The sequence below is a fragment of the Xenopus tropicalis genome, chromosome 5 (genome assembly GCF_000004195.4).
Source record: "Xenopus tropicalis strain Nigerian chromosome 5, UCB_Xtro_10.0, whole genome shotgun sequence".
NCBI lineage: Eukaryota > Metazoa > Chordata > Amphibia > Anura > Pipidae > Xenopus > Xenopus tropicalis.
The window spans coordinates 81,317,684-81,344,698 of record NC_030681.2 but is presented as its reverse complement, the minus strand read 5'-3'; the positions used below and the strand labels follow the sequence as shown (position 1 = coordinate 81,344,698).

Sequence of the window (27,015 nt, the reverse complement as noted above, 5' to 3'; positions counted from 1 at the left end):
CTAATGGATAATAATCAACACCACCATCTAAAGATACATATAAATAAAAGATAATTTATACATATATATATATATAATAGGCAGGCAAATGAGAACTGGGCAAAGGGAACTTCCAGCATGCAGATGGCAGCCTTAGGTAATCCAGAAATAGCAAGGCTGATATATCTAGTAAAAGTAAATCTAGAGCAACTGGACTTGCTAAGTAATCATTGCAGATATTTCACTACTCATCCGGGCAGCTTCTTCAGTTCAACTGACTGGTACGGGAAGTCCTCAGCATATTAACTCTTTCACTAATCCAATGACAATGACACATTGTAACTCTTCAGAGAGGTGACACCTAAAACTCATTCCCTCCTCACACGCTCGCATTCAAGCCTTTGCAAGGCCTGCCCCCCTTCTCTGGAATTCGCTCCCACAAACTGTCAGACTATCTCCCAATCTCTCTGCCTTCAAGAGATCTCTAAAAACACATTTATTCAGAGAAGCTTACCCTAATCTAGTTTACAGTGGCTTGCAAAAGTATTCGGCCCCCTTGAACTTTTCCACATTTTGTCACATTACAGCCACAAACATGAATCAATTTTTTTGGAATTCCACGTGAAAGACCAATACAAAGTGGTGTACACGTGAGAAGTGGAAAGAAAATCATACATGATTCCAAACATTTTTTACAAATAAATAACTGCAAAGTGGGGTGAGCGTAATTATTCAGCCCCCTTTGGTCTGAGTTCAGTCAGTTGCCCATAGACATTGCCTGATGAGTGCAAATGACTAAATAGAGTGCAGCTGTGTGTAATCTAATGTCAGTACAAATACAGCTGCTCTGTGACGGCCTCAGAGGTTGTCTAAAAGAATATTGGGAGCAACAACACCATGAAGTCCAAAGAACACACCAGACATGTCAGGGATAAAGTTATTGAGAAATTTAAAGCAGGCTTAGGCTACAAAAAGATTTCCAAAGCCTTGAACATCCCACGGAGCACTGTTCAAGCGATTCATTCAAAAATGGAAAGAGTATGGCACAACTGTAAACCTACCAAGACAAGGCCGTCCACCTAAACTCACAGGCCGAACATGAGGAGCACTGATCAGAAATGCAGCCAAGAGGCCCATGGTGACTCTGGACGAGCTGCAGAGATCTACAGCTCAGGTGGGGGAATCTGTCCATAGGACAACTATTAGTCGTGCACTGCACAAAGTTGGCCTTTATGAAAGAGTGGCAAAAAGAAAGCCATTGTTAACAGAAAACCATAAGAAGTCCCGTTTGCAGTTTGCCACAAGCCATGTGGGGGACACAGCAAACATGTGGAAGAAGGTGCTCTGGTCAGATGAGACCAAAATTGAACTTTTTGGCCAAAATGCAAAATGCTAGGTGTGGCGGAAAACTAACACTGCACATCACTCTGAACACACCATCCCCACTGTCAAATATGGTGGTGGCAGCATCATGCGCTGGGGGTGCTTCTCTTCAGCAGGGACAGGGAAGCTGGTCAGAGTTGATGGGAAGATGGATGGAGCCAAATACAGGGCAATCTTGGAAGAAAACCTCTTGGAGTCTGCAAAAGACTTGAGACTGGGGCGGAGGTTCACCTTCCAGCAGGACAACGACCCTGAACATAAAGCCGGGGCAACAATGGAATGGTTTAAAACAAAACATATCCATGTGTTAGAATGGCCCAGTCAAAGTCCAAATCTAAATCCAATCGAGAATCTGTGGCAAGATCTGAAAACTGCTGTTCACAAACGCTGTCCATCTAATCTAGATGTGCAAAGCTGGTAGAGACATAACCTAAAAGCCTGGCAGCTGTAATTGCAGCAAAAGGTGGTTCTACAAAGTATTGACTCAGGGGGCTGAATAATTACGCACACCCCACTTTGCAGTTATTTATTTGTGTACACCACTTTGTATTGGTCTTTCACGTGGAATTCCAATAAAATTGATTCATGTTTGTGGCTGTAATGTGACAAAATGTAGAAAAGTTCAAGGGGGCCGAATACTTTTGCAAGCCACTGTAGCAACACCCTGTGCCACACCTCTCACAACTCTGGTCATGCCCATTCCCACACCTTGTGTCTCAACCCTTTCTCCTTGTAGATTGTAAGCTCTTTTGGGCAGGGCCCTCTTCACCTCTTGTATCGGTTATTGATTGCTTTATATGTTACTCTGTATGTCCAATGTATGTAACCCACTTATTGTACAGCGCTGCGGAATATGTTGGCGCTTTATAAATAAATGTTAATGTAATGTAATGTGAGAATCCTGTAGAGTTACTTTGATAGGATTACCAAAGTATCATGCAACTCTTAGGGGCACATTTACTAATCCACGAACGTCCGAAAAGCATCCGATTGCGTTTTTTTCCCAATGATCAGTATTTTGCGATTTTCTCGTAAATTGTCGCGACTTTTTCGTAGCCGTTACAACTTTTTCGTAAATTGTCGAGACTTTTTCGTAGCGTTACGACTTGCGCGAATTGTCGCGACTTTTTCGTAGCCGTCGCGCCGAGTACGAAAGTTTCGGATTCATTCAAGGTTCAGTATCGTGACTTTCCTTGGGCCAGGTTGGAGCTGCAGAGTGCCATTGAGTCCTATGGGAGGCTTTCAAAATCATGCAAAGTCTGAAAGTTTTGCCCGCCGTTTACGAGCGCTCAATACGAAAAAGTCGCGACAATATACGAAGCAAATCGTAACGGCTACGAAAAAGTCAAGACAATTCGCGCAAGTCGTAGCGGCTACGAAAAAGTCGCGACAATTTACGGAAAAGTCGGAATGGCGACGAAAAAATCGCAAAATATCAGCCCCTTAGAGACAGGTCTTACTTGTTAGAGTTGCATGAATGGATGCGTTAAGAGTTCTGAAACTGCCGGGGGACAAATGTTAGAACAGCATTGTATGTAGCAGACAGATGGTTTTGAAGGCTCCCGCCTCTGTTTAGGGATGGTTTTTCCACTTTAACATGAATAGCCTCTTTTACACCTCTTTCAAACCAGCGGTCTTCTTTGTCCAAAATTTGGACGTTGCTATTCTCAAAGGAGTGTCCCTTGTCTTTTAGGTGTCCCTTGTTCTTTATCCCTATCTGACAATTAAGCCTTAATGTTACGATGTTAAGGCACCTTCAAAGACGCCCAATCAAAATTTTCAGTCCTTCCCGATCGACTAGGTGACTGATATCGGCCCCCTCCTCTCTGACTACACAAATGCCGATTATTGCGTGTTTGAACACCTTTAGGCAAGGAGAGAGCATTCACAGATCTGGCAGCAGGGAGAGAGAGATCCCTTGGGATGCAAGGTTGGTAAACTGCAGGCAGCTCCTACTGCAGGGAAGGACCTCAATCTTCTTCCAATTTAGGTTCCAGTTCCCATAGGCCTAGACTGTAGCTAGTGCAAATCTAGGGCCCAGTTAATGACTTAGGGAATCACTTCATAAGAATCATTAGTCAGGCCCCTTCTCTGAAAAGTGTAGGGTAGAGCCTCAGGTTCTGGTGCCTGTTAGGGTCAGTCAAAAAAAACCACAATACTTGCACAGCAATTTCCCAGCATCACCACAAGCTACTTTACGCAAACGCTAATACAGTACTTCCTCAAATGTGTTACCCTATGCGGTAATTTGCTTCAATTGGTTCACCCTTTAATGTCGAACAATGTGCAATTACAGTAGAACCCCTAATTTACATTTTTCAGGGGATCAGAAAAAAATTTTAAAATCGGTTAAAAATGTAAATTTAGTAGGGATGCACCAATTCATGCAAGATTTGGTCTTTTTCAGGAGGATTCAGTGGAATCTATGCCTTTGGCCAAGCCAAATCAGAATCCGTAACATAAACACGGAAGTTGAACATTTTTCATTGCCTGCAAAGCGAAATGTTGGATTTGGTTCACTATATGGCCAAATCTTTTGCAAAAGATTCAGGGTTTAGACCGATCCTAAAATAGTGGATTTGGTGCATCCCTTAAATTCAAGGAAATGCATTGGTGGGACAAAAAAAGAACAACTGTGTAAAATGAGGGAAAACTTTAAATCGGGGCATGTAAATTTAAGGTTATATGCTACAGAACAGTGCAAAATGAACATGTTTGGTGCTTTAATAATGCTTTGCACAAAATGTACCCTAAAAAAATATCTAAGGAATCTAGATTATCGAACTTACATTTGTTTAAAAACAAAAGGAAGGCTGAAATCAAGAATAGTGAATTAGAAAATAGCATCAGTAGCTGCAACTAAAGAAAATAGAGACAACTTTTCCAGAAAATTTTAAATACTATGGTATAAAAGGAGAAGGGTGATACATTAGGTAGGGCCAGGTAGATTAAATTAGCATAACAGAGGTACTGAATCTCTACCTGAAGACTAAGAGTGAAAGACAACAGCTTTATTAAAACAAAGGATAACTGACGGCAATGGATAGAAGCCATCCTAATGGGAAATCAACAGAACTTGATATACTGTAGCACTGATAGCTTTAGATTGATTGTTGACAGTGGCTGGCAGAAACAAAACTGGGTTTCTTAAGTATAATCCAAATGCACAGTTACCTTCATTCATTAAAATGTAGTGATTACAGGAATAAGGTATGCAAAGGCTCACAGAACAAACCTGATTGATTATTCTGAAGACAGCAGAAGTAAGTAACTTTGGATGGTGTTTCTACTTAAATTTGCTTGCCAAAACTGTCAGCTGCACTGAAGGTATAATTGTATTTATTGCTAAACCTTAGAGGTACAATTATGCATGACTGCAATGTACCTATATCAATAATTATTTCAATGGATACCTTTAAAGCTGACAGTGGCACAACAGGAGAACATTCTAGACCAGTGCTGTCCAACTGCCAGCCTGCGGCACCCTCTGTGTGGCCCCTCATCTGTCTGGCTGCTGTGACTGTTTACCTAAGTGTAAAGGTAAGAATCCAACGGAGCAGTTCAGTTGCCCGTGATCGATCTCTGTGCAAAGTTGCCTGCAGGAGGAAACTTTGTGTGACTTTGGATTACTGAAGAGATGTGAAGGGCTTTCCACCATCAACTCCTATTGTTGCTGGTAGAAAGTCAATATGTGCAGAGATCTATCACCGGTGGCTGAACTGCTCTGTGGGTTCTTACCCTGTGTGTGCCATACTCTACCTGCCCTATGTCCCATGTGTGTGCCATACTGTGCCTGTCCATCCCTGCCTGCCCTATACTGTCTGTGTGTGCCATACTCTGCCTACCCTACCATGCCTGCGTGTGCCATACTCTACATGCCCTACCCTGCTGGATAGATAACATTGTCATAAGAGCTAAGGAGAATTGCACAGACTCCGGAATGAAGAATTTTTCTGAGAGAGGAAGTCTTTACAAAAAAGGAGACAAGAAATGCTGTTTGTTTTCATAGAGGACTCAGTGTAGTTTTTCTTTGAGTGTTTCTGGCTGTATTTACATAGACCTTTCTGATAAAGTATATGACTATGAAGATTTTCATGCATCCAGGTCATGGTATATCTAGTATAAATAAATTTAAAGCAACGTCTTCAATGATTACTTAACAAGTCCAGTTGCTTTAGATTTATTTATACTAGACTTTCTGATTAAGCTTACTTAGTTTTTACCTTTCCTTCTTCTTTAAAGTTTAAGAGCTAAGTGTCAAAGAGACAAGAGGAAGTTTGGTGAGGTCGCCAAACAAGCAGATCTTCTCCCAATATGCCCAACTAAGTAGGGACACATCAGGCTAATTCAGTTGTTTGGCCCTAGGGCAACGACGGGCATAGGAGCCATTGGACCAAGGACCACATTGAGCGGTGCAGTCCCGAATCCAAAAGAAAAATCAAACCTGCCCGATTTTCAACTAGATAAATGGCCTGTGGAGGGACGCCATACACAGGCAAATAAGCTGCCGAATTAGTCTAAAGGACTCAAATCAGCAGCTTAAATCTGCCCGTGTACGGCCACCTTAATTCAGGGGTGGCATTCCAAAATGTATGGAGCAGCAAGGCAGAAAGGTTTAAAGGAAAACGGTACCCCCAAACAATGTAGGTCTCTATACAATTATATTCCATAAACAAGCTCATATGTAAAACCTTGCTTTATCTAAATAAACAATTTTCAGAAAAATATACTTTCTTAGTAGTATGTGCTATTAGGTAATCCTAAATAGAAATTTGCTATTTTAAGAATTTTTAAGAATTAAGGATCCCCCTGGGATCATAGGATTCACAGTGCACACATGCACATATGCTAGGCCACATCAGCCAATTAATAGACAGATTTCTGCCTTTTGCCCCACACTACTTCTTGTTACAGTTGGAACTGCATTATTTCTGGTCATGTGATCTCTGAGGGAGCACACAACCCATCACTAAATAGTGGACCAAGGGAAAAGATGTAAAAGGGCAATATTTACTGATATCTATTGCAGTTTGGCGAGATTCTTTAATAGGTCACTTAACATAATATAAACTATCTGTTGGTTAAGTATTCATTCTGGGGGTATAGTTCTCCATTAAGGTGGGAAATAACAGTAGTAGTGGGAGGGTGCAACCAAGCGTTTGCTCTGAGAGAAGTGGAGGAGTTGTTCAGGAATGTATGGAGACTCAAAAGAAGTGAGGTGCAGAGAAATAAAGGGCTTAGAAGGTTATGAGAAAGAGGCAGGTTATAAAAGACAAGTTATACTTTGTTTTATGGGAAGCCATTATGAGGATTTCAGCAGTGAAGGGGCCTGTGCTTTCTTGGATGAGAGGAAACAGAAACAAATGGAAAATACAAAAAGAAGGTATAACAGGCCATCAATTCAGGAAAAAAAATGTCCTACCTTGAGACGTATACATTTTGTTATCGTAGTTCAGAGATCTCTCCACAATTTTTTGCCTTTGCTGAAGTAACATTTCAATGAAGGTTAACCCTTCAGGGCCCAAGAGTTCAAACAACTGCAAAGCAAAAAAACATATCAATGTGTAAAGCAGGTATGGTTTACATTATGTTTAGTGCACATTCAGTTTCCATACTTACAGTTAGCAGGTAAATGTACCATTTCAAAAAAACTACAAATTTAAGTTCTAAAAAAAAGAGCAGGGCAAAGATGTTAGAGATTGAAGCAACAATCTGTTGCAAAGTCTGATATTATGGCTGTAGCAGTTAATAAAACTAGTAACACGGAGAAAGAGATGGTGGGAGGAAAAGACTTTGTTTTCAAAAGTAAGAATATCAGTAGGAGGATTTTTAAAGGTACGCTTGCAAACTACTATAAACCCTTTCTACCAACTGGTAAGCACTGTTATATTTTTGGTTCCATGATTGGGAATGTTCCAAGCACAGTGGAAAGGTATAATAGGATAAGTATTTAGGGAAATCAGAAGATCAGCCAGTACTGAAAAACTACCGTAGTTATATATTACTAGATGTGCCTAATCTCTTATGATGATAAAATTAGATAATAGTAGGTGTAGGACTGTCCAAACCATGGATGACTATTGACCAGCTTGAATAAATTTCAACAACTGCAATATTTGGACACACGTTTCCTGTTTTATTTAAAGTTCAGGGGGCATTTTTAATTGTTTCATGCACAACGTGTCATATTGATAACTGGTGCATGTGGAGGAGGACCTTATGTCTTTGTCTATATGAATTTTGTGATCACAGCCACAATGCACCCCCCCTTCTTAGTGGTTTAAAATTTAGTGGTGGACTTTACTTTTTTTTTTTTTTTTTTTTTTTGCTATAGCTTACACAGGAGCAGTGGTCAGGTTCCATGTTACAGCCCCCATCATTCCCAGCTACAGTCAGCTCTCCCAAGCACACCCCTTTAAGGATAGCCTTGCAGCTAAGAAGGTATTTATTTGCTTAATCACTGAATGGTTTCTTTGGAATAGGTCATGCCATATAAAGAGAGAAGCAGGTATAGTCTTTCTCCCCCCCAAAAAAATATATTCTCCTAGGTTAGGACTGATGCAAGGACACTGCCTTGACGGGGCGCGTCAGCTTATGCATACTTTGTACAAAACGTGAAACTAAACGTGTCTCTTTTCAATAAAATGCAGATATTTTTCCTTCAGTGTGTGCAAAATTGGTTTTTAATTTTCTCTTGAAGCTATATAATGGAGTGCTGGGGTAATGTGTATAGTATATAATACAAGCCACTCACCTACGTGCACCCAATTAGTTTTGATTGATTCATGGGATGAGCTGTATTTTTTGGATATATTTGTATGGTAAGGGGAAGTAGCTATTCCCTAATTGAATACTTGCTCTTCCAACCCCACCCCTTTAAGGATAGCCTTGCAGCTAAGAAGGTATTTATTTGCTTAATCACTGAATGGTTTCTTTGGAATAGGTCATGCCATATAAAGAGAAAAGCAGGTATGGTCTTTCTCCCCCCCAAAGAAAATATATTCTCTTTTTTCGCTAGGTTAGGACTGATGCAAGGACACTGCCTTGACGGGGCGCGTCAGCTTATGCATACTTTGTACAAACCGTGAAACTAAACGTGTCTCTTTTCAATAAAATGCAGACATTTTTCCTTCAGTGTGTGCAAAATTGGTTTTTAATTTTCTCTTGAAGCTATATAATGGAGTGCTGGGGTAATGTGTATAGTATATAATACAAGCCACTCACCTACGTGCACCCAATTAGTTTTGATTGATTCATGGGATGAGCTGTATTTTTTGGATATATTTGTATGATAAGGGGAAGTAGCTATTCCCTAATTGAATACTTGCTCTTCCAACCCCACCCCTTTAAGGATAGCCTTGCAGCTAAGAAGGTATTTATTTGCTTAATCACTGAATGGTTTCTTTGGAATAGGTCATGCCATATAAAGAGAAAAGCAGGTATGGTCTTTCTCCCCCCAAAGAAAATATATTCTCTTTTTTCGCTAGGTTAGGACTGATGTTAGGACTGATGCAAGGACACTGCCTTGACAGGGCGCGTCAGCTTATGCATACTTTGTACAAACCGTGTAACTAAACGTGTCTCTTTTCAATAAAATGCAGACATTTTTCCTTCAGTGTGTGCAAAATTGTTTTTTAATCTTCTCTTGAAGCTATATAATGGAGTGCTGGGGTAATGTGTATATATATACTGGAACAAGGACAGCACTCCTAGGACTTAAAGAATTGTGAGCAAAATGTAATGCAAAAACAGAAAGGTTTATTACTCAACGTTTCAGTCTCACACAGAAACCTTCATCTGGAGTGAAAAAAATTCATATTTCAAAATCATATTTTAAGGCACTTCCACTGCATACCAAACAAGAAGAATAAACCTCTACATCCCTGGCTTTTTAATTTAAATTCCATCTTCAAACAAATCAATGTTATATTGGTCTCCAGCCTCAGCATCCTTATCTTCTAAGATTAAATCAGATCTATTCTTGATTTAATCTATTTTGTTAAAGCCTTGTGTATCAGTGTTTTCCCAGGTTACTAATCCTTTCCTATATATATCTTCAGCCTTCATTTCAGAACACTAATATTTATTTGCCATGTCTAATTCAGACAATCATGCTTCCATTTATATTATTACTGCTATTAACCTTGAATATAGTTGAACTTAAATTAAGATATTGATAACATCATAAAACAGCGCATTTCAAATTCAAGTATAAATTGAAAAATAAAAGTAGATATATTTGGAAACAGAGGTCAAGTGGCAAGCCTGTTTGAACTCAATCAACCATTTTGTGCACAACATCACTTAACGAATACAAATATTTGTCTGCTTTAAACCAAAGCTTAATGTTTTGTGCCTTGATCCGCGAACAATGTGAAGCTAACTTAAAGGGGAGTATACATCTTTTTTCAACATTAAACAAACTGGCCTTGTGCCACGCTCGCAGCTACCCCGGGCTAGTGCAGTTTTCTCCTAACAGGGGCACCAGCCCAGGGTAAAAGGTAAGCGATTTAAGTCACTTGGGGTGCCTAACACTTTGGCACCCCCAAGTGACTCAGCCTTTCCTTTAAAGTAAAATTTCTGGTCTTCCTGGTCTTAAAAGCAATGTCAAAATAAATCACCAGTGCACTATAAAAGATCTTTGCATAAACAAATCCCTCCTACCTCCCCCAGATGCTGCCTTTATTAGGATTTGAGATAAAGAGAAGATCACAATACAGTATACAAATCGATAATTTGTTTTAAGCAGATTGCATGGCCCAGGAAGTTAAAAATGAGACTTACTTTTATTTTCAGAAATAAAACAGTATAAAAAAAATGCACCTATTTTTAATCTATATTATGTCACAAAATAGTGTTAGCATTTACCAAAATCAACATTTTAATTTAAAGTTAAAATATGCCTAATAAAATTCTCTTCCTCAGATTCATGGCTATACAAGTATTGCAGAAAATGTGGCACACAAAAAATGTTTTGGTTTTTGTATTCTGTTTAGCTTATTTTAGATTTACTTCTGGCTTCATCTTTTTAGTGCTAGATGCATGGACTTGCTTTTTAAAAAAGCAGATAGGGGGCTGCAAGTAAGCCAGCACCACACTGTTAAAGACAGCAGTGAATATGCAGTTACAATATTGCTACTCTTTACTTGAAGGGAATCACAAATGAAGCTTGATCTGGTAAGAACAAATAGATTCTACAAAGTTGCTTATCACTCATGAACTCAATTATAAAGAAAAAGAAAATCATTTTAATTTTAGTTCATAGTTCACATATTATGGACTGTGATGTAAAGGTTATTCATTTAAATAAATGTTCAGTTTAGGACAAACTAGCAAGACAATCTTAAAGGAACAGTAACACCAAAAAATGAAAGAGCTTTAAAGTAATAAAAATATAATGCACTGTTGCCCTGCACTGGTAAAACTGGAGTGTTTGCTACAGTAACACTACTATAATTTATATAACAAGCTGCTGTGTAGCCCCAGGGGCAGCCATTCAAGCTGGAAAAAATGAGAAAAGGCACAGGTAACATAGCAGATAACAGATACGTTCTGTAGAATACAATAGTTTTTTATCTGTTATCTGCTATGTGCCTGTGCCTTTTCTCCCTTGAATGGCTGCCTCCATGGCTACATAGCAGCTTATTTATATAAATGATAGTAGACTTTCTGAAGTAAACACACAACTTTTACCAGTGCAGGGCAGCAGCACATTGTATTTTAGCTGCCATATTTTTAAGAACAACACCCATAGGAGCCAAACGTATAGCGCATTTCAATTTAGCATTAGCGTGTGTATAGTTTACGCATGTTTATTACACATGCATGCCTTCTTGACTGAAGTCTGTATTCAGCACAATAAGCTTAACACTAAAAGTACCAGCAAGCTTATGGGGGGGGAAGAAAATAACAAGTTAATATAAATGTTATTAGCCCTATGGCACAAGTAATCCTTTTGCATTTAAGACCAATAAATTAAAAAAAAATTAAAAAAAAAACCTGAAACCTGTGGTCATTGATGGTTTCCATTCATGTGAATGCAGGCGGCATTACCCTTAGTGACAGCTAACTCATACAGGCAGCCTGGCTTTGTAACTAGTTTGGCCACTGCAGGTGTCAATGAAGCAACTAAATGTAAAACTAACAGACATACAATTATGTCTGTTACATAAAATGTAATACGAATAGACATAAAATTACACCTTACTATACAATTAGCACATGATAGATTCACCTGTATCTGGCCAAATATAATCATAATATAATCATATATTTTGGATATAGTCACAGGTCAGTAGTAAATTAAAAAAAAAATGGACAGCTTCAATAAAAACACTGTTTAAAAAGAAAATTGATGAGCAAGAATTAAATGTCTCACAAACAGAAGATCACATGAAATAAGTGAAAGCAAAAAGTGATGGTAGATTTACAGCATATGAGTATCTTTATTTCTGAAGAAAAACAAAATATTATTTTACTCAGCTTTTACAAAACACGGAAACAGGTAAACTGCAATCAATACTATTCCAAGACCACCAATATAACTTAATTATTCAACTAATGCTTCCTATTACAGAGAGTACATGCTTTTCTACACAGATAGATGCACTATTTGTTGCTGTATTATATCTAAAAGCATTCCAATTATGAATCTCTTTGATGGACAACTGTGACCAGTACACACTACTCAGATACCATGGTGACTTTCCAAAACAATCAATTATAAAATCCAGGTTGATTCTGATCTGTCAGTGTGACAGTTAAGTAACTTTTTCCCCTTTAGTTTGATAGAGGAATAAGTAAAGAGTTAGAGGGGAAAAGGAGAGAAAGAGAAAGCAGTGAAAAGGTGATTTGGGAAGGTTTGCCTGCTTGGATAGTTGTGAAACATTTTGTAGAGCAGTTGAACAATCCACATAAATAATTAGTGGCCTGTAACCATCTTCCAGGGGCGACCTTCTACGTCTATTCAGACTCAGTCAAACTTTTTTTTTAACTGCCCCTAAAAAATATATTATTTTGATTAGGATAATAAGAGCATTCCATTCTCCAACAAATTGACATATTTGTGGAGGGTGGTTTGATTCCCATGTATTGCAATATAATACACTTCTTTGCTTGGTATAGTAAGGACCTAGTTAACAACCTTAGAAACATTCTCTTCAATGTTGCCAGTAGACAAGTATGAAATAATTAGTATAGCATAATAGATTACAGGACTAGGTGGTTGACTACGTAGACTGTAGTGTCTCTCCAAAAGGATTTAAAGACAATGCCAGGTCATTTGCAGAAAGTTCACCACCTGAACTTAGCATTTGTTTAATGCAGTTTATAAGGCATTCATTGATACAGGTATAGGACCCATTATCCAGAATGCACGGGACCAAGGGTATTCCGGATAAGGGGTCTTTCCGTAATTTGGATCTCAATACCTTAAGTCTACTAAAAAATCAATAAAACATTAATTAAACCCAATAGGATTGTTTTGCATCCAATAAGGATTAATTATATCTTAGTTGGAATCAATTACAAGGTTCTGTTTTTTTCTACATAGAAAAAGGAAATCAGTTATAAAATTCTGAATTATTTGATTAAAATGGAGTCTATAGGAGACGGGCATTCTGTAATTCGGAGCTTTCTGGATAACGGGTTTCCGGATAAGGGGTCCGATACCTGTATAAGTATTTATAGGGTATGGATCTATCCTAAGGGGATATTAGGAAGTTATAAAGGTTGTCTTTTATTTTCTTCCACTGGTCATCTAACATTCCTTCATTCAGATGAAGGGGGTCTATAAAGAAAAACAAACTGCAAAACAGCTAACCATTTCATAACTGGGGAAAAAGATAGCAAATCCAATTAATTTGAATTTAAGTCAAGATAAATGTTTTTCTAATGGCATTTTTAAACTGGCCAAATGGTAGAATTAGTGATGAAAAATTTCGCCAGGAATGGATTCGCGACATGAATTCTGAATTACACCATTTGTGGATTTTTTCTTTATGTTTGCCCGCAAAAAAAAGTTGTACAGTAGCCTCGTTTTGTTGATTTTTTGCCATTTCACTATTATTTTGAAGTTTTGCAAATTTTTCACTGAATCAACCACCTTTTGGATAAAAAAAGGAAAAATGACATTACAATTACACGCTTGGTGGGGGAAGGGGAGGGGGGGTGGACATAAAGGTCAAAGTACATAGATCATGTGAAAAACCTTTTTCTGTTTCCATATTTGGGCTCCCATAAATAAAAGTGGTAATTAGAAACTATGTCCCAAGGTATGAGAAAATAAAGTTTTATTAAATAACTCATATCAGGCTACTCAGAGCAAGACATTTAGGGAGAAAAGCAAATTATTAATTAACCTCTGGGACAATGGAAATATTACTAATTTTTTTTTTTTGTTACCAATGTCCAGTTAATTTATAAACATTTGTATCTTTCACAAATCAACCTGTCATTTAAAAAAATAAAATATAACTGATAGCACTATTTTGAATATACATAGAACAACAGCCAGGAACTCCAAATCAAATCTTAGGTTCTAATTATTTATATTTCTTTTACTGCTTAATTTGAAAACAAATTAAATAACCTTTTGTAGAGCAGCTAAACATAAACAAACACCGGTAATTTTGTTATAAGACTATCAGGAGTTAACTAAAAGACAGCTATGAAAATGTAACTAAATCAAGTCTTACTAGTGTTAGGTTTTTTAAGGTGAACTTAGCTCCTAACAAATAATATTATTATATGGTAAGACAGAGTAGGTTGCTAGTTTCAATTTAATGTAAAGTTGCTTGTGATGAATGAGGTTAAAGCAGTTGGATGACATAATTAATGGAAGAAAATCAAATTGTCGATTTGAGGGGATTAAACTTCTGCAAGACTTTGACTACATAATGAGTCTGATTCAACTCAGCTAGAATCTGGCTATCTCGACAAATAATTGCAGAGATGGAGAACATACTAAAGAATTGCTATGCCAAAAAATATGCATGCATGAAACCTACTGAAAAAAGGATACAATGCTGCACAGTAATGTAAAACAATGAAAGGGATTATATATTTTCACTACTACATTTTTTACTGCACTACCTCCATTTTTTTACTTTTTGGGGGTAAAATGAGGACTAAGCGTATAAATGTAAAAGTAGATACAACAAGGAACACCCCAAGGTTGTCATATTGGGGCTGTTTTATTAGCACAAGGTGGGTGCACAAAATTTCCAGGTTTCCTCATATCACAAGTGTCAAACAACTAAGAAAGGGGGGAATGTTTTAGAGGAATCCCAAAATATTACCTACACCTACCTTTGTGTCACCTGCCCTACATTGTGCCCTGTTGTCCCAAGGTGTCATCACTTTCTAAAACATATAGTATAAAGTGTACACAGACAGAAGCTCAAACTGGAAAATCCAGCTTTCCCATATGTGGAAGAGAACAGTCCAATTCTGATGTGCAGGTTCTGATTTGCTAATATTACTCCTGTAATAACATCACCAAGCATCCATAGAATGTGCTAATCAGCCCTCAACTATCCCCCCCTAAGAACCCACCTATAGCAAACTCTATCCATGTTCTGTGTCAAGGACAACAAACAGGCCTGATTACAATGTGAAATAAACAGGGCTATAGAGTACAATCATAAAGACATGATGAGCCTTCAGTGTCACAGAGCTTCTGTATCTTTAGGCTGGTAAAGAAAGCATTATACATAAAGTTACATTATATCCTATTCTTTGTCAGAAATTTGAACTCCTTCATGTATAACAGAATTTTGGGCATGAAGGGAGTCACAATTCACAAAAAGCTGGAGTGCTGTATTCTTTAATACTTGTATGTGAATATTTTGTATGCAATCACTGTTGTTGAGATCAAGCTAGTACTTTTCACCCTGCCAAAAATGCGAATGGTAATTGCACCGGAGTAAGAAAAATATCATGCAGGAAAATATAATAATCAAGGATATACAGTGTCATAATGGGATGCTGCAGTTGCTGAGCATTTCCCAAAATTTCTGGTTCAGTGGGATTTCTGGAACAAGCATTACCATATACAGTCAGTTACAAATGTGCAAAAACAAACTGGATATTCAAACATCAGATTGCAGTGATTTACAGTTTTGAATAAAAGACTGTTGAGCATTTATAAGTGTCTTGTCTACAGGGGTATAAAAGTAAGACTTTGGGGCTAATTTAGTAACTTATGCCAAGAAATCAATAATTAGCTTTATTTAGCCAGCTGCAAGTGAAACAAACTAAAATGTAATTGGTTGCCATGGGTTACTGCCTAGAATTTCCTAGTATTAGCAGAGTTCAATTTGTACCATAGTAGATGAAACAAATGTACCAAACCCTTTTATTCAAAACTGTACATGTACAGATGCACAAGCATTAATATCACCAACTACAAGGATATTTAAAATCAAGAAATACAATATTTACACCTGAAAACCAGGGATGCATCAAATGTATAATTATTATTATAAAAATTGCAAGATCTGTAAGCAAAATACATTTCAGGTTCAGCTTTTATGTCACATGACATCATATCTGCCTGATTTTGGACACATAAATACTGAAATAGCCCTTCATATGCTAGCACTAAAATTGTATGACAAGCACTCTTGCCAGCAGATACAGCCAGGTTCACCAGGAAATAGGATTGAAAAAAATATTTAACTTAAAGGAGAATGGAAGGTAAAAACTAAGTAAGCTTTATCAGAAAGGTCTATGTAAATACAGCCATAAGCACTTACAGTAATGCTGCACTGAGGGTATCAGACTTCCTCTCTCAGAACAATCCTTCATTCCTGGGGCAAGAGCCTGCACAGTTCTCTCCTGCTCCCCCCTTTCATAAGAATTCATAAAACTCACTCACCCCACTCTCAGGAATGTGTAATTAGAGCTATAAAGGCTACACTGCAAGCAGGAATCTATGAAAACCAAGCTAAAATGGCAACTGCAATCTTAAAGGAGAAGAAAAGGTAAAAACTAAGTAAGCTTTATCAGAAAGGTCTATGTAAACTCAGCCATAAACACTTACAGTAATGCTGCACTGAGTCCTCTATCAAGAAACACAGTATTTTGTGTCTCTTTTTTTGTAATCATGATGTTCCAGTGTCTGACTTCCTCTCTCAGAAACATCCTTAATTATCGGGCCCAGAGTCTGTGCAATTCTTTCTTCTCTCCTGCTCCCCTCTCCCACCAGAATGCTAAGAACTCCCTCCCCCCTCCCCTTAGGAATGTGTGATCGCAGCTATAACGGCTAGAGCTGGAGCAGGAAGGAAGCTACTTAAAATGGCAGCTGGTTAAACAAACCAAGAAAGCTTCTTAAACTGTTTACTCAGGTATGGTAATGGTTTCTGCAGAATAAATATTTCGTTCTAGGTGGCACTAATGTGGCTAATCTACTGGCAGTAAAATGCCAAAATGACTTTCCTTCTCCTTTAAACAGAGAAAGCCTCCTCAGGTATGATAAAGTTTTCTGCAGAATAAATATAGCATTCTAGGTGGCACTAATGTGGCGAATCTACTGGCAGTATAATGCCAAAATTACTTTCCCTCAGTGTTCACTAATGCTGCCCTCTTTTATTAAACCATTCAGATTTTGGGGGGCAAAAATAAACACACCTTTTTGTCATGTCCCTTTAGTGCATGTATAAAATCCACCTCTGTATAAGAAGTTGCTCATGAATTCACTTATTTTAAAACACCTATACAGACATTGTAAAATTAGTGAATTAAAGCACAGTGGAAATTAGGTTTAATGATTTAAAGACTCATGTATAGACTTGCTTTGCATTAAAATAAATGCAATGTTTTATTTTTTAACCTGAGCTTTCCATTCATTAAGTTCCTAATTTCCTCAGTACTGCAATATTTCTTTATAGAGGAAAGTTGTTAGTGCTACAAAAAATAAGCAAATCCAAAACTTTCTCTAATAGTTTTTTTCACATGAATACATTCATTTATTGAAGCCCACAAAACATAGCACAGTCAAAGAGTGGGATTTTTGTTATGGAATGGAAAAGAAAGCGGTAAAGTGGGTAGAGGAATAAAAAACAAATTAATTAAATCAATGCACTGGAAGTTTGTTTCATTGTCACCTCCAGCTAAAAATCTGATAACAAAAGCCCAAATGCAGAAAAACTGTGACAAATTGTGGCAACATATATGTGAATGAAAAATGAATAATACTCTGTATTGACGAAGCCATTATGCTGTTTGTATTGCACAACACAACTTGTTATCGCTGCCATTATTACTACTAGCATTTCTGCTATATTACTCTCTTCCTAATTGAGTTTTAAGTGAGGGAGGGGGTAAAATGGATAAATCCGAGCTGAACATAGAATCAATGAACTAAATCACATACGAGGACCCACAAGTAATCTGTTTATTCACAGAACCACCAGGGAGAACAAGATTATGCATCTCAAATGCCCAAATACAGTGGCTTGCAAAAGTATTCGGCCCCCTTGAACTTTTCCACATTTTGTCACATTACAGCCACAAACATGAATCAATTTTATTGGAATTCCACGTGAAAGACCAATACAAAGTGGTGCACATGTGAGAAGTGGAACGAAAATCATACATGATTCCAAACATTTTTTACAAATAAATAACTGCAAAGTGGGGTGTGCGTAATTATTCAGCCCCCTGAGTCAATACTTTGTAGAACCACCTTTTGCTGCAATTACAGCTGCCAGCCTTTTAGGGTATGTCTCTACCAGCTTTGCACATCTAGAGACTGAAATCCTTGCCCATTCTTCTTTGCAAAACAGCTCCAGCTCAGTCAGATTAGATGGACAGCATTTGTGAACAGCAGTTTTCAGATCTTGCCACAGATTCTCGATTGGATTTAGATCTGGACTTTGACTGGGCCATTCTAACACATGGATATGTTTTGTTTTAAACCATTCCATTGTTGCCCTGGCTTCATGTTTAGGGTCGTTGTCCTGCTGGAAGTTGAACTTCTGCCCCAGTCTCAAGTCTTTTGCAGACTCCAAGAGGTTTTCTTCCAAGATTGCCCTGTATTTGGCTCCATCCATCTTCCCATCAACTCTGACCAGCTTCCCTGTCCCTGCTGAAGAGAAGCACCCCCAGAGCATGATGCTGCCACCACCATATCTGACAGTGGGGATGGTGTGTTCAGAGTGATGTGCAGTGTTAGTTTTCCGCCACACATAGTGTTTTGCATTTTGGCCAAAAAGTTCCATTTTGGTCTCATCTGACCAGAGCACCTTCTTCCACATGTTTGCTGTGTCCCCCACATGGCTTGTGGCAAACTGCAAATGGGACTTCTTATGGTTTTCTGTTAACAATGGCTTTCTTCTTGCAATAAAGGCCAACTTTGTGCAGTGCACGACTAATAGTTGTCCCATGGACAGATTCCCCCACCTGAGCTGTAGATCTCTGCAGCTCATCCAGAGTCACCATGGGCCTCTTAGCTGCATTTCTGATCAGCGCTCTCCTTGTTCGGCCTGTGAGTTTAGGTGGACGGCCTTGTCTTGGTAGGTTTACAGGTGTGCCACACTCCTTCCATTTCTGAATGATCCCTTGAACAGTGCTCCGTGGGATGTTCAAGGCTTTGGAAATCTTTTTGTAGCCTAAGCCTGCTTTAAATTTCTCAATAACTTTATCCCTGACCTGTCTGGGTTGTTCTTTGGACTTCATGGTGTTGTTGCTCCCAATATTCTCTTAGACAACCTCTGAGGCCGTCACAGAGCAGTTGTATTTGTACTGACATTAGATTACACACAGGTGCACTCTATTTAGTCATTTGCACTCATCAGGCAATGTCTATGGGCAACTGACTGAACTCAGACCAAAGGGGGCTGAATAATTACGCACACTTTGCAGTTATTTATTTGTAAAAAATGTTTGGAATCATGTATGATTTTCGTTCCACTTCTCACGTGTACACCACTTTGTATTGGTTTTTCACGTGGAATTCCAATAAAATTGATTGATGTTTAAGGCTGTAATGTGACAAAATGTGGAAAAGTTCAAGGGGGCCGAATACTTTTGCAAGCCACTAGTGATTCCTCAACACTTTGATTGGCTCTGCCAGCTGTTTATAACTTTGCTGGCTAAAAACCTATTGCATGGGCTATTTTTTCCCAAGCATAATTCATAACAGCATCGTATTGAAGATACAAGGCTTATCAAAAACCATACTTTCAATTAAATAAAAAATATACCATTAAAGATCTTAGACATGGTCACACATACTTATTGACAACCTTATATAAAACCTGCATTCGTGGACAATAGTTTATTAATGAAAAATTGCTTCATATTTCCTTGCTTACAACGCAACATACAATTACAAATATGTGTGTTAAGTAGCATTTTACAGAAATCACATATTTCTTCTGTGTTTAACTTTTGTGAAAAGTCTTTCCCATTATGGTTTGTAGCATACTTCAATGAATGCATTTTTAAAGTATCCTATTATCCAAATTAAATATCTACCCTTAGAGCTTTCCCATAACTCCCAGTTATATAGCTGGTAATGTCTCAACCGTTACAGGTTTCGTTTCATCCCACCAGCCCTCAGTGATACCAATTATATCATCATTTTCTGAACATGCAATAAACTTTATCTCTCTCATTTTGTCTGACGAACTCTGAGCATTTCCAAGCTGACTAGAGGTTACTACTTTTGCGGTCTGATATTCACATTATTCAGTGGAGACTTAGATTTGTTTGCAATAGATAAATGATGTGCCCTTGTCACGGTCGGTATCCCAAAACTCAGAACAGTTCCCAAGGGCCTGGTCTCGGCTCACGCTTCTGCCTATAACCGCCGCCTTTCACGTCGGGAGGAGCCCTTCGCTACTCGGATGCCGCCAGGTCTTACAGTGAGGAGCCCAGGGAAAGAGTTCTGAGCAGGCGAGGGAACCAGAACCGTTCTAGGGGGAGAATGGGCACAAGAAGACAAAGTCGGGGATCAGGCCGGAGTCAGCAACGTTTCAGAGAGTAAAGTGCCAAGTCAGAGTCCAAAAGGGTAGTCAGAGGTCAGGCCGGGGTCAACAACAATAAAGCAGCACGGTACCAAACAGAATCCAGAAGAGTAGTCAAAATTCAGGCAAAGGTCGGTTCAGGCAGCAGTACAGGAAGGTCAAGGACAGGCAGAGGTCAAAACAGATCAGCAGAACATGAATAACACACCCAGGAACTCACAGGAGGAAAACCTACGTTGGGCAATGATTATGCTGCAGAAACCGCTTTAAATATTCGAATTTGGCGCCATAGTGACGTCACACGCAGCGCCGGATAAAGGACGCAAGTGCGCATGCGTGCGCAACCAGGGAGAGAACGCGCATGCACCGGATGCGCGTATGGGCTCAGAGTTTAAAGGGCTGCGCGCCGAGCGCGCACCCCTAGGAAGAGTCGGCGGGCGTCCCCGCAACGGAGGAGGCGGCGGGCGTCCCCGCCGCCCCACTAGACCACCAGGTACCCTTACATTACCCCCCCCTCCAGAGGGGGCCACCGGACCCCTAGGTTTATGAGGAAACCTGGTATGGAACTGTCGTACAAGACGATCAGCCCGGACATCAGATGCTGGCACCCAAGACCTCTCCTCTGGACCATACCCTTTCCAATGTACCAGATATTGAAGTTTACCCCTTGAGAAGCGAGAGTCCACTACCCTTTGTACGATATACTCAGATTGACCCTCCACCGCAATAGGAGGAGGAGGAGTCCTCTGCCGAACTACTCTAGCGGGCTTTAACAAAGAAACATGAAAAGAGTTAGAAATTTTGAGTTCGGGAGGAAGCTCTAAGCGGACGGTGTTGGGGTTTATAACCTTAGACACTGAAAAAGGTCCAATAAATTTGGGACCAAATTTGGAGGATGGAACTTTTAAGGGAACATTTTTTGAGGAAAGCCACACTCTATCACCAACCTGATATTCAGGCGATGCTTTATGATGCTTATCAAAGGCTTTCTTTTGAGCAGCTATTGCGGTGGATAATGATTTTTGAACCTTTTGCCAAATGTTGGAGAACTGACCGACTAAGGAATTAACCGCAGGCACATCCGAAGATGCGGTAGAAAAAGAGAACGCCCTGGGATGGTACCCAAAAACAATAAAAAATGGGGATTCCCCAGTGGATGAGTGAGTGGAGTTATTAAATGCAAATTCAGCCCATGGAAGGAAATCTGCCCAAAGGGATTGGTTACTGGAAACATAACATCTGAGGTACTGTTCCAGAGACTGATTTGTCCTTTCTGTCTGCCCGTTGGTCTGTGGATGATAGGCAGAGGAGAAGGACAAATCTGTACCCATCAAAGAGCAGAAGGCCCGCCAAAACCTGGAAACAAACTGAACCCCCCTATCAGAGACAATATTCAGCGGGGCACCGTGGAGCTTGAAAATTTCAGACAAGAACCGTTCAGCAAGTGACTTGGCAGATGGGAGGGCGGGAAGGGGAATAAAATGCGACATTTTACTAAAGCGGTCTACTACCACCCATATGACCGTATTCCCATTGGAAGGGGGTAAATCTACAATAAAATCCATGGAGATGTGAGTCCATGGCTTTTCAGGAATAGGAAGTGACTGTAGCAGACCCTGGGGCAAAGACCTGGATGGTTTGGAGCGTTGACAGACTGGACAGGAGTCAACATAATTACCAACGTCTTGTTTCAAAGTGGGCCACCAGAGGATACGGGATAGGAGAGAACAGGTTTTGTTGCGACCCGGGTGCCCGGCCACCCTAGAATCATGGGTTTCCAACAAAACCGCCTCACGAAGGTTTTCAGGAACAAATAATTTTCCTGGGGGTAAATTAGGAGGAGGAGTACCCTGGGCTTTGGACAAGGAAGAATGTAAATCCGGACTCAGGCCTGCAATAATCACAGATTTAGAGATAATGGAACCAGGGTTCCGCTCTTCCCGTGGGTTGGAATCAAAACTCCTGGACAGGGCATCTGCTTTGACATTTTTGTCACCTGGTCTATAAGTTATGATAAAATTAAAACGAGAAAAGAATAGAGCCCATCTGGCCTGAGTCTCGGGAAGAGATAAGGGGTAGGTTCTACCTCTAGGGGGAGTAGAACCAGGAACCAAATCTATGGCACAATCGTAAGGTCTATGAGGGGGAAGGGTTTCGGCTGCCTTTTTTGAAAAGACGTCTGAAAAAAGGGAGTAATGAACTGGTAACCCCTCAATAGAGGTAGTAGCAAGCATTTGAGAAGGCTGGATACAAGAATACTGGCACTTATCTCCCCATTGGAGTATTTTATTAGTTGGCCAATTGATTAGTGGATTATGCTTACGTAACCAGGGGAGACATAAAATCACGGGGGTAATGGGACAATTAATGATGAAAAAAGAAATTGATTCTGCATGGCAAGGATTCAAAGACATAGAACACTCTACCGATTTGGAGGAAATAAAACCGGAGCCTAGAGAGGTTCCGTCAATAGCAAGCACCTTAACTGAAGGAAATAAAGGAATCGTGGGTATACTGCACCTACGGGCAAAATCACCATCCAGAAAGTTCCCTTCTGCCCCAGAATCAATGAAAGCTAAGCTTTCCACAGAACCCGTAACCCATTCCAAAAGGACCGGAACCATGAGCTTAGAAGAACATTGTTGGGGAGTAGAAAAGACATTGCCCAAGCAGGACTCCCCAGACCTGCTTAGACTCTGTCGTTTCCCGGCCTTTTGGGACAGGTTCCACGGAAGTGACCCTTATCCCCACAGTAAAGACACAACCCATTAGACCGCCTGCGAGCTTTTTCCTCAGAAGATAAACGGGTTGAACCTAACTGCATAGGCTCTTCAGAGGACCTAGAGAAAACCGTTTCAGGTTTGGGCACATACTCTGCAGGAATGGTGTGGGGAGTGACTACTGGGACCCTCTCTTGACGTCTCTCCCTATGCCTCCTATCAATCTGAATGACAAGATGCATCAGGGAGTCTAAAGAGGGTTGAGCAGGAAAATTTACCAGACTATCTTTTACAGCATCAGATAGCCCAATCCTAAACTGACTACGTAAGGCAGTATCATTCCAGCCCGTTTCAACCGCCCAGCGGCGGAACTCAGAACAATAATCCTCAACCCGTCGTTTGCCTTGTCTGAGGTTACGAATAGCCGAATCAGCAGAGGCAGTACGATCGGGGTCATCATAAATTATTGCCATGGCCTTAAAAAAGGAGTCTAGGGATGTACGGGCTGGATCAGAAGGGGATAAGGAAAATGCCCATAATTGAGGATCCCCAATAAGAAGAGTCATGACAAAGCTAACTTTGAGCTCCTCAGTGGGAAAAGAGCGAGGGAGGAACCCAAAATACAATTTACAAGCCTCCTGGAAGGCAAAAAATTTACTTCGCTCCCCGGAAAACTTTTCGGGGAACGGTACCTTAGGCTCCACTACTTGCATCCCTGGAGTGGGAGACGGGGATCGGCTTTCAGGAAGAGCAGAAGTGGCAGCGGACGGCTGTTGCTGGAGCTCATCTAACCTCGCAGAGAGTCTCTGAAGGCATTGGATGATTTGATCTTGTTGAATCTCTTGTTGCCCAATACGCTGAAGGAGGCTCGCCCGAAATGCCTTGGAGGAAGTGGGTGACCCAGCAGGCCCTTCAGCATCCATATCGGGCCCAACGTAATGTCACGGTCGGTATCCCAAAACTCAGAACAGTTCCCAAGGGCCTGGTCGCGGCTCACGCTTCTGCCTATAACCGCCGCCTTTCACGTCGGGAGGAGCCCTTCGCTACTCGGATGCCGCCAGGTCTTACAGTGAGGAGCCCAGGGAAAGAGTTCTGAGCAGGCGAGGGAACCAGAACCGTTCTAGGGGGAGAATGGGCACAAGAAGACAAAGTCGGGGATCAGGCCGGAGTCAGCAACGTTTCAGAGAGTAAAGTGCCAAGTCAGAGTCCAAAAGGGTAGTCAGAGGTCAGGCCGGGGTCAACAACAATAAAGCAGCACGGTACCAAACAGAATCCAGAAGAGTAGTCAAAATTCAGGCAAAGGTCGGTTCAGGCAGCAGTACAGGAAGGTCAAGGACAGGCAGAGGTCAAAACAGATCAGCAGAACATGAATAACACACCCAGGAACTCACAGGAGGAAAACCTACGTTGGGCAATGATTATGCTGCAGAAACCGCTTTAAATATTCGAATTTGGCGCCATAGTGACGTCACACGCAGCGCCGGATGAAGGACGCAAGTGCGCATGCGTGCGCAACCAGGGAGAGAACGCGCATGCGCCGGATGCGCGTATGGGCTCAGAGTTTAAAGGGCTGCGCGCCGAGCGCGCGCACCCCTAGGAAGAGTCGGCGGGCGTCCCCGCAACGGAGGAGGCGGCGGGCGTCCCCGCCGCCCCACTAGACCACCAGGTACCCTTACAGCCCTGCTCTCTACTCCCCGATGACCTCATTCTAATTCCAAATCTACATAAACATCCCCATAATGCTCTAAATCATCCACCTACCCCTTGCCTAGGTTAAACACTTGTCCAGCCCTTTAGCCATTCTTTGCCCCAGCACAACTGCCTCCCTTTAATTGTAAACCAAGGAAATATAGTGATAGAAAATCAGAGGAAGGCTGTTTTGCTTCTCCCTCTTAAATCAATTTTCTTGACTAATGTGCACTAAAGCAAGTTTTAAGCCCAAATAATAACACTTTATCCTGCTAAAATTACAACTGAGAAATTGCTTCTCTAGTGCAATGCAATCAAAACTAGCGTGTGTGCCTTCAGAATAGGTAACCTGTCAATTAATGTTTTCACTTGTGAAAGCAAAATGTCGAGTGAGCTTTTAAATTTTCAAGCACCTGCTTTTAACCTTATGTACAGCCCATTGAATTAATTATAACCTACTGAAATAAATAATCCTCCCATTACAAGCAGTCTTAATTAAGTTGTAAACTGACCTTGGCTATTTGCAATGCTAAAAAAGGGTGTCTCCAAATAAAAGTTAATAATTACCTTTGAAACATTTACCAAAAAGGAACAGGAATAAGGTAAATACCATATTCCTGTTCCTTTTTGGTAAAAGTTGCAATTTTATTTTGAACCTGACACACTAAGAACTTCTTATACGCTTACATCATCACATCCAGGCCTTGCCCATGCTTTTTTTCCTACTGGACCAATTGGTTGCTTGCGCACTCTAACCAGTTGCATAGATTGAAAGGTCATTGGTTAATTTCTAACTTGCAATGGCATAGGCAAACAGACTCCACATATTGAAAATCTAACATAATGCTGTTAGATTTGCAGCACTCATCACAGGCACAGGAAGCAGTGTCAGACTGACAGGAGACACAGCCAATAGGAGTTAATTTTGCTACTAGTACTATACATGACATCATATAAGGAAGTAAAAAGGCAACTGTCCTGGGTAATCCTAAATAGAAAACTTCTCAAATCAGTAAAATCTGAATCGGGGGGGGGGAAAAAAAAAAAAAAAAAGATCCGAACATTAGTAAACCACTTATATGTATGTGTAGCCTTTTCTCTCTGAACAAAAGAAAATCTTAAAAAAGCTTATTTTTCTAATAGCTGAATAATTACTTAGAGGCAGATTTACTAAAACTTGGCTTTTTACTCTAAACTTTTAAAGGAGAAAGAAAGGTAAAAATGAAGTAAACTTTATTAGAAAGGTCTATGTAAATACAGCCATAAGCACTTACAGAAAGGCTGCACTGACTTCTCTGTCAAAAGATTTTTGTGTCTGTTTTCCTGTGCCAGAGACACAGAGCTCTCTGCTCTCTCCTGCTCCCCCCTCCCTCAAGAATGCTAAGAACTCACTCCCCACCTTAGGAAAGTGGTTCTGAGCTAAACAGCAGGAAGCTGACTCATAGTCTAACTAACTGAGCATGTACACTGGTCTTGCTTTTGGTGCAGGAGTGAGGCATTATGGGAACTTTCTTTACACAGCTCAGCGTTTTTTCTTCCTGTTTGGCATCATCTGAACGGGAGAAATATGGGGAGACTTAAGGGCACTACTGAGACAACTGAAGGTATGCCTGCAGCTTGAGATTAACTCTTATTAGCCTTTCTTTCTCCTTTAATTCGAATAAACTAATTTTCATGAATGTCTGATATTTATCAAAAAGTCTGAACTGAAAATGCATGTCCAGAAAAAAAGTCTCAGAAAAATCACAAAAACTTTTTTCAAACTGTCACACAAAAAAAAAAATCCAAAAACTTTTGAGGCAAAGAAAAACTTTCCAGGGAAGGGACATCTGCCACTGACTTTTACATGATCTCGACAAGTTTTAAATGGTGTGTTTTCAGATTTAGAATTGCAGTTTTGTTGCATAGTAATCACAAAACAAAAACTGTAGTACCATGTTAGCCAGTGTCAAGAATTTTAATTAAAAAAAAAAAACACAAATACAAGAGTATTGTAGAAATGATACCTATATTGGCTAACAATTAATATAAATTGCAAGCTTTCGGAGCTCTAAGGCCCTTTGCATAGTACAAAAATTGCAACTTTTTTCCGGCTACTTTTACAGTTAAAATTGCAATCGGAAAAGAAAAAAAAACTGACCATTAGTAAATGGCCACCTTAGGGATGAGTCTAAATTTTAAAAATATATCTTGTTTGGCATATAAGTTATGAAAATTATAAGCTATATAAGCTATTACATACAATTAGAAAGTATTGTTCACAATATATATTT

General features: G+C 39.9%; 1 protein-coding gene across 3 annotated transcripts in view; it reads right to left on the bottom strand.

Moving 5' to 3' along the window:
- The window catches only part of ascc3 (activating signal cointegrator 1 complex subunit 3), a 316,582-nt gene that overhangs the window by 270,976 nt on the left and 18,591 nt on the right, over nucleotides 1-27,015 (bottom strand). For all 3 annotated transcript variants that reach the window (XM_031901620.1, NM_001374735.1, XM_031901619.1), the window contains 1 exon segment: nucleotides 6,785-6,899. In XM_031901620.1, coding sequence (XP_031757480.1) covers nucleotides 6,785-6,899 — 115 coding nt within the window.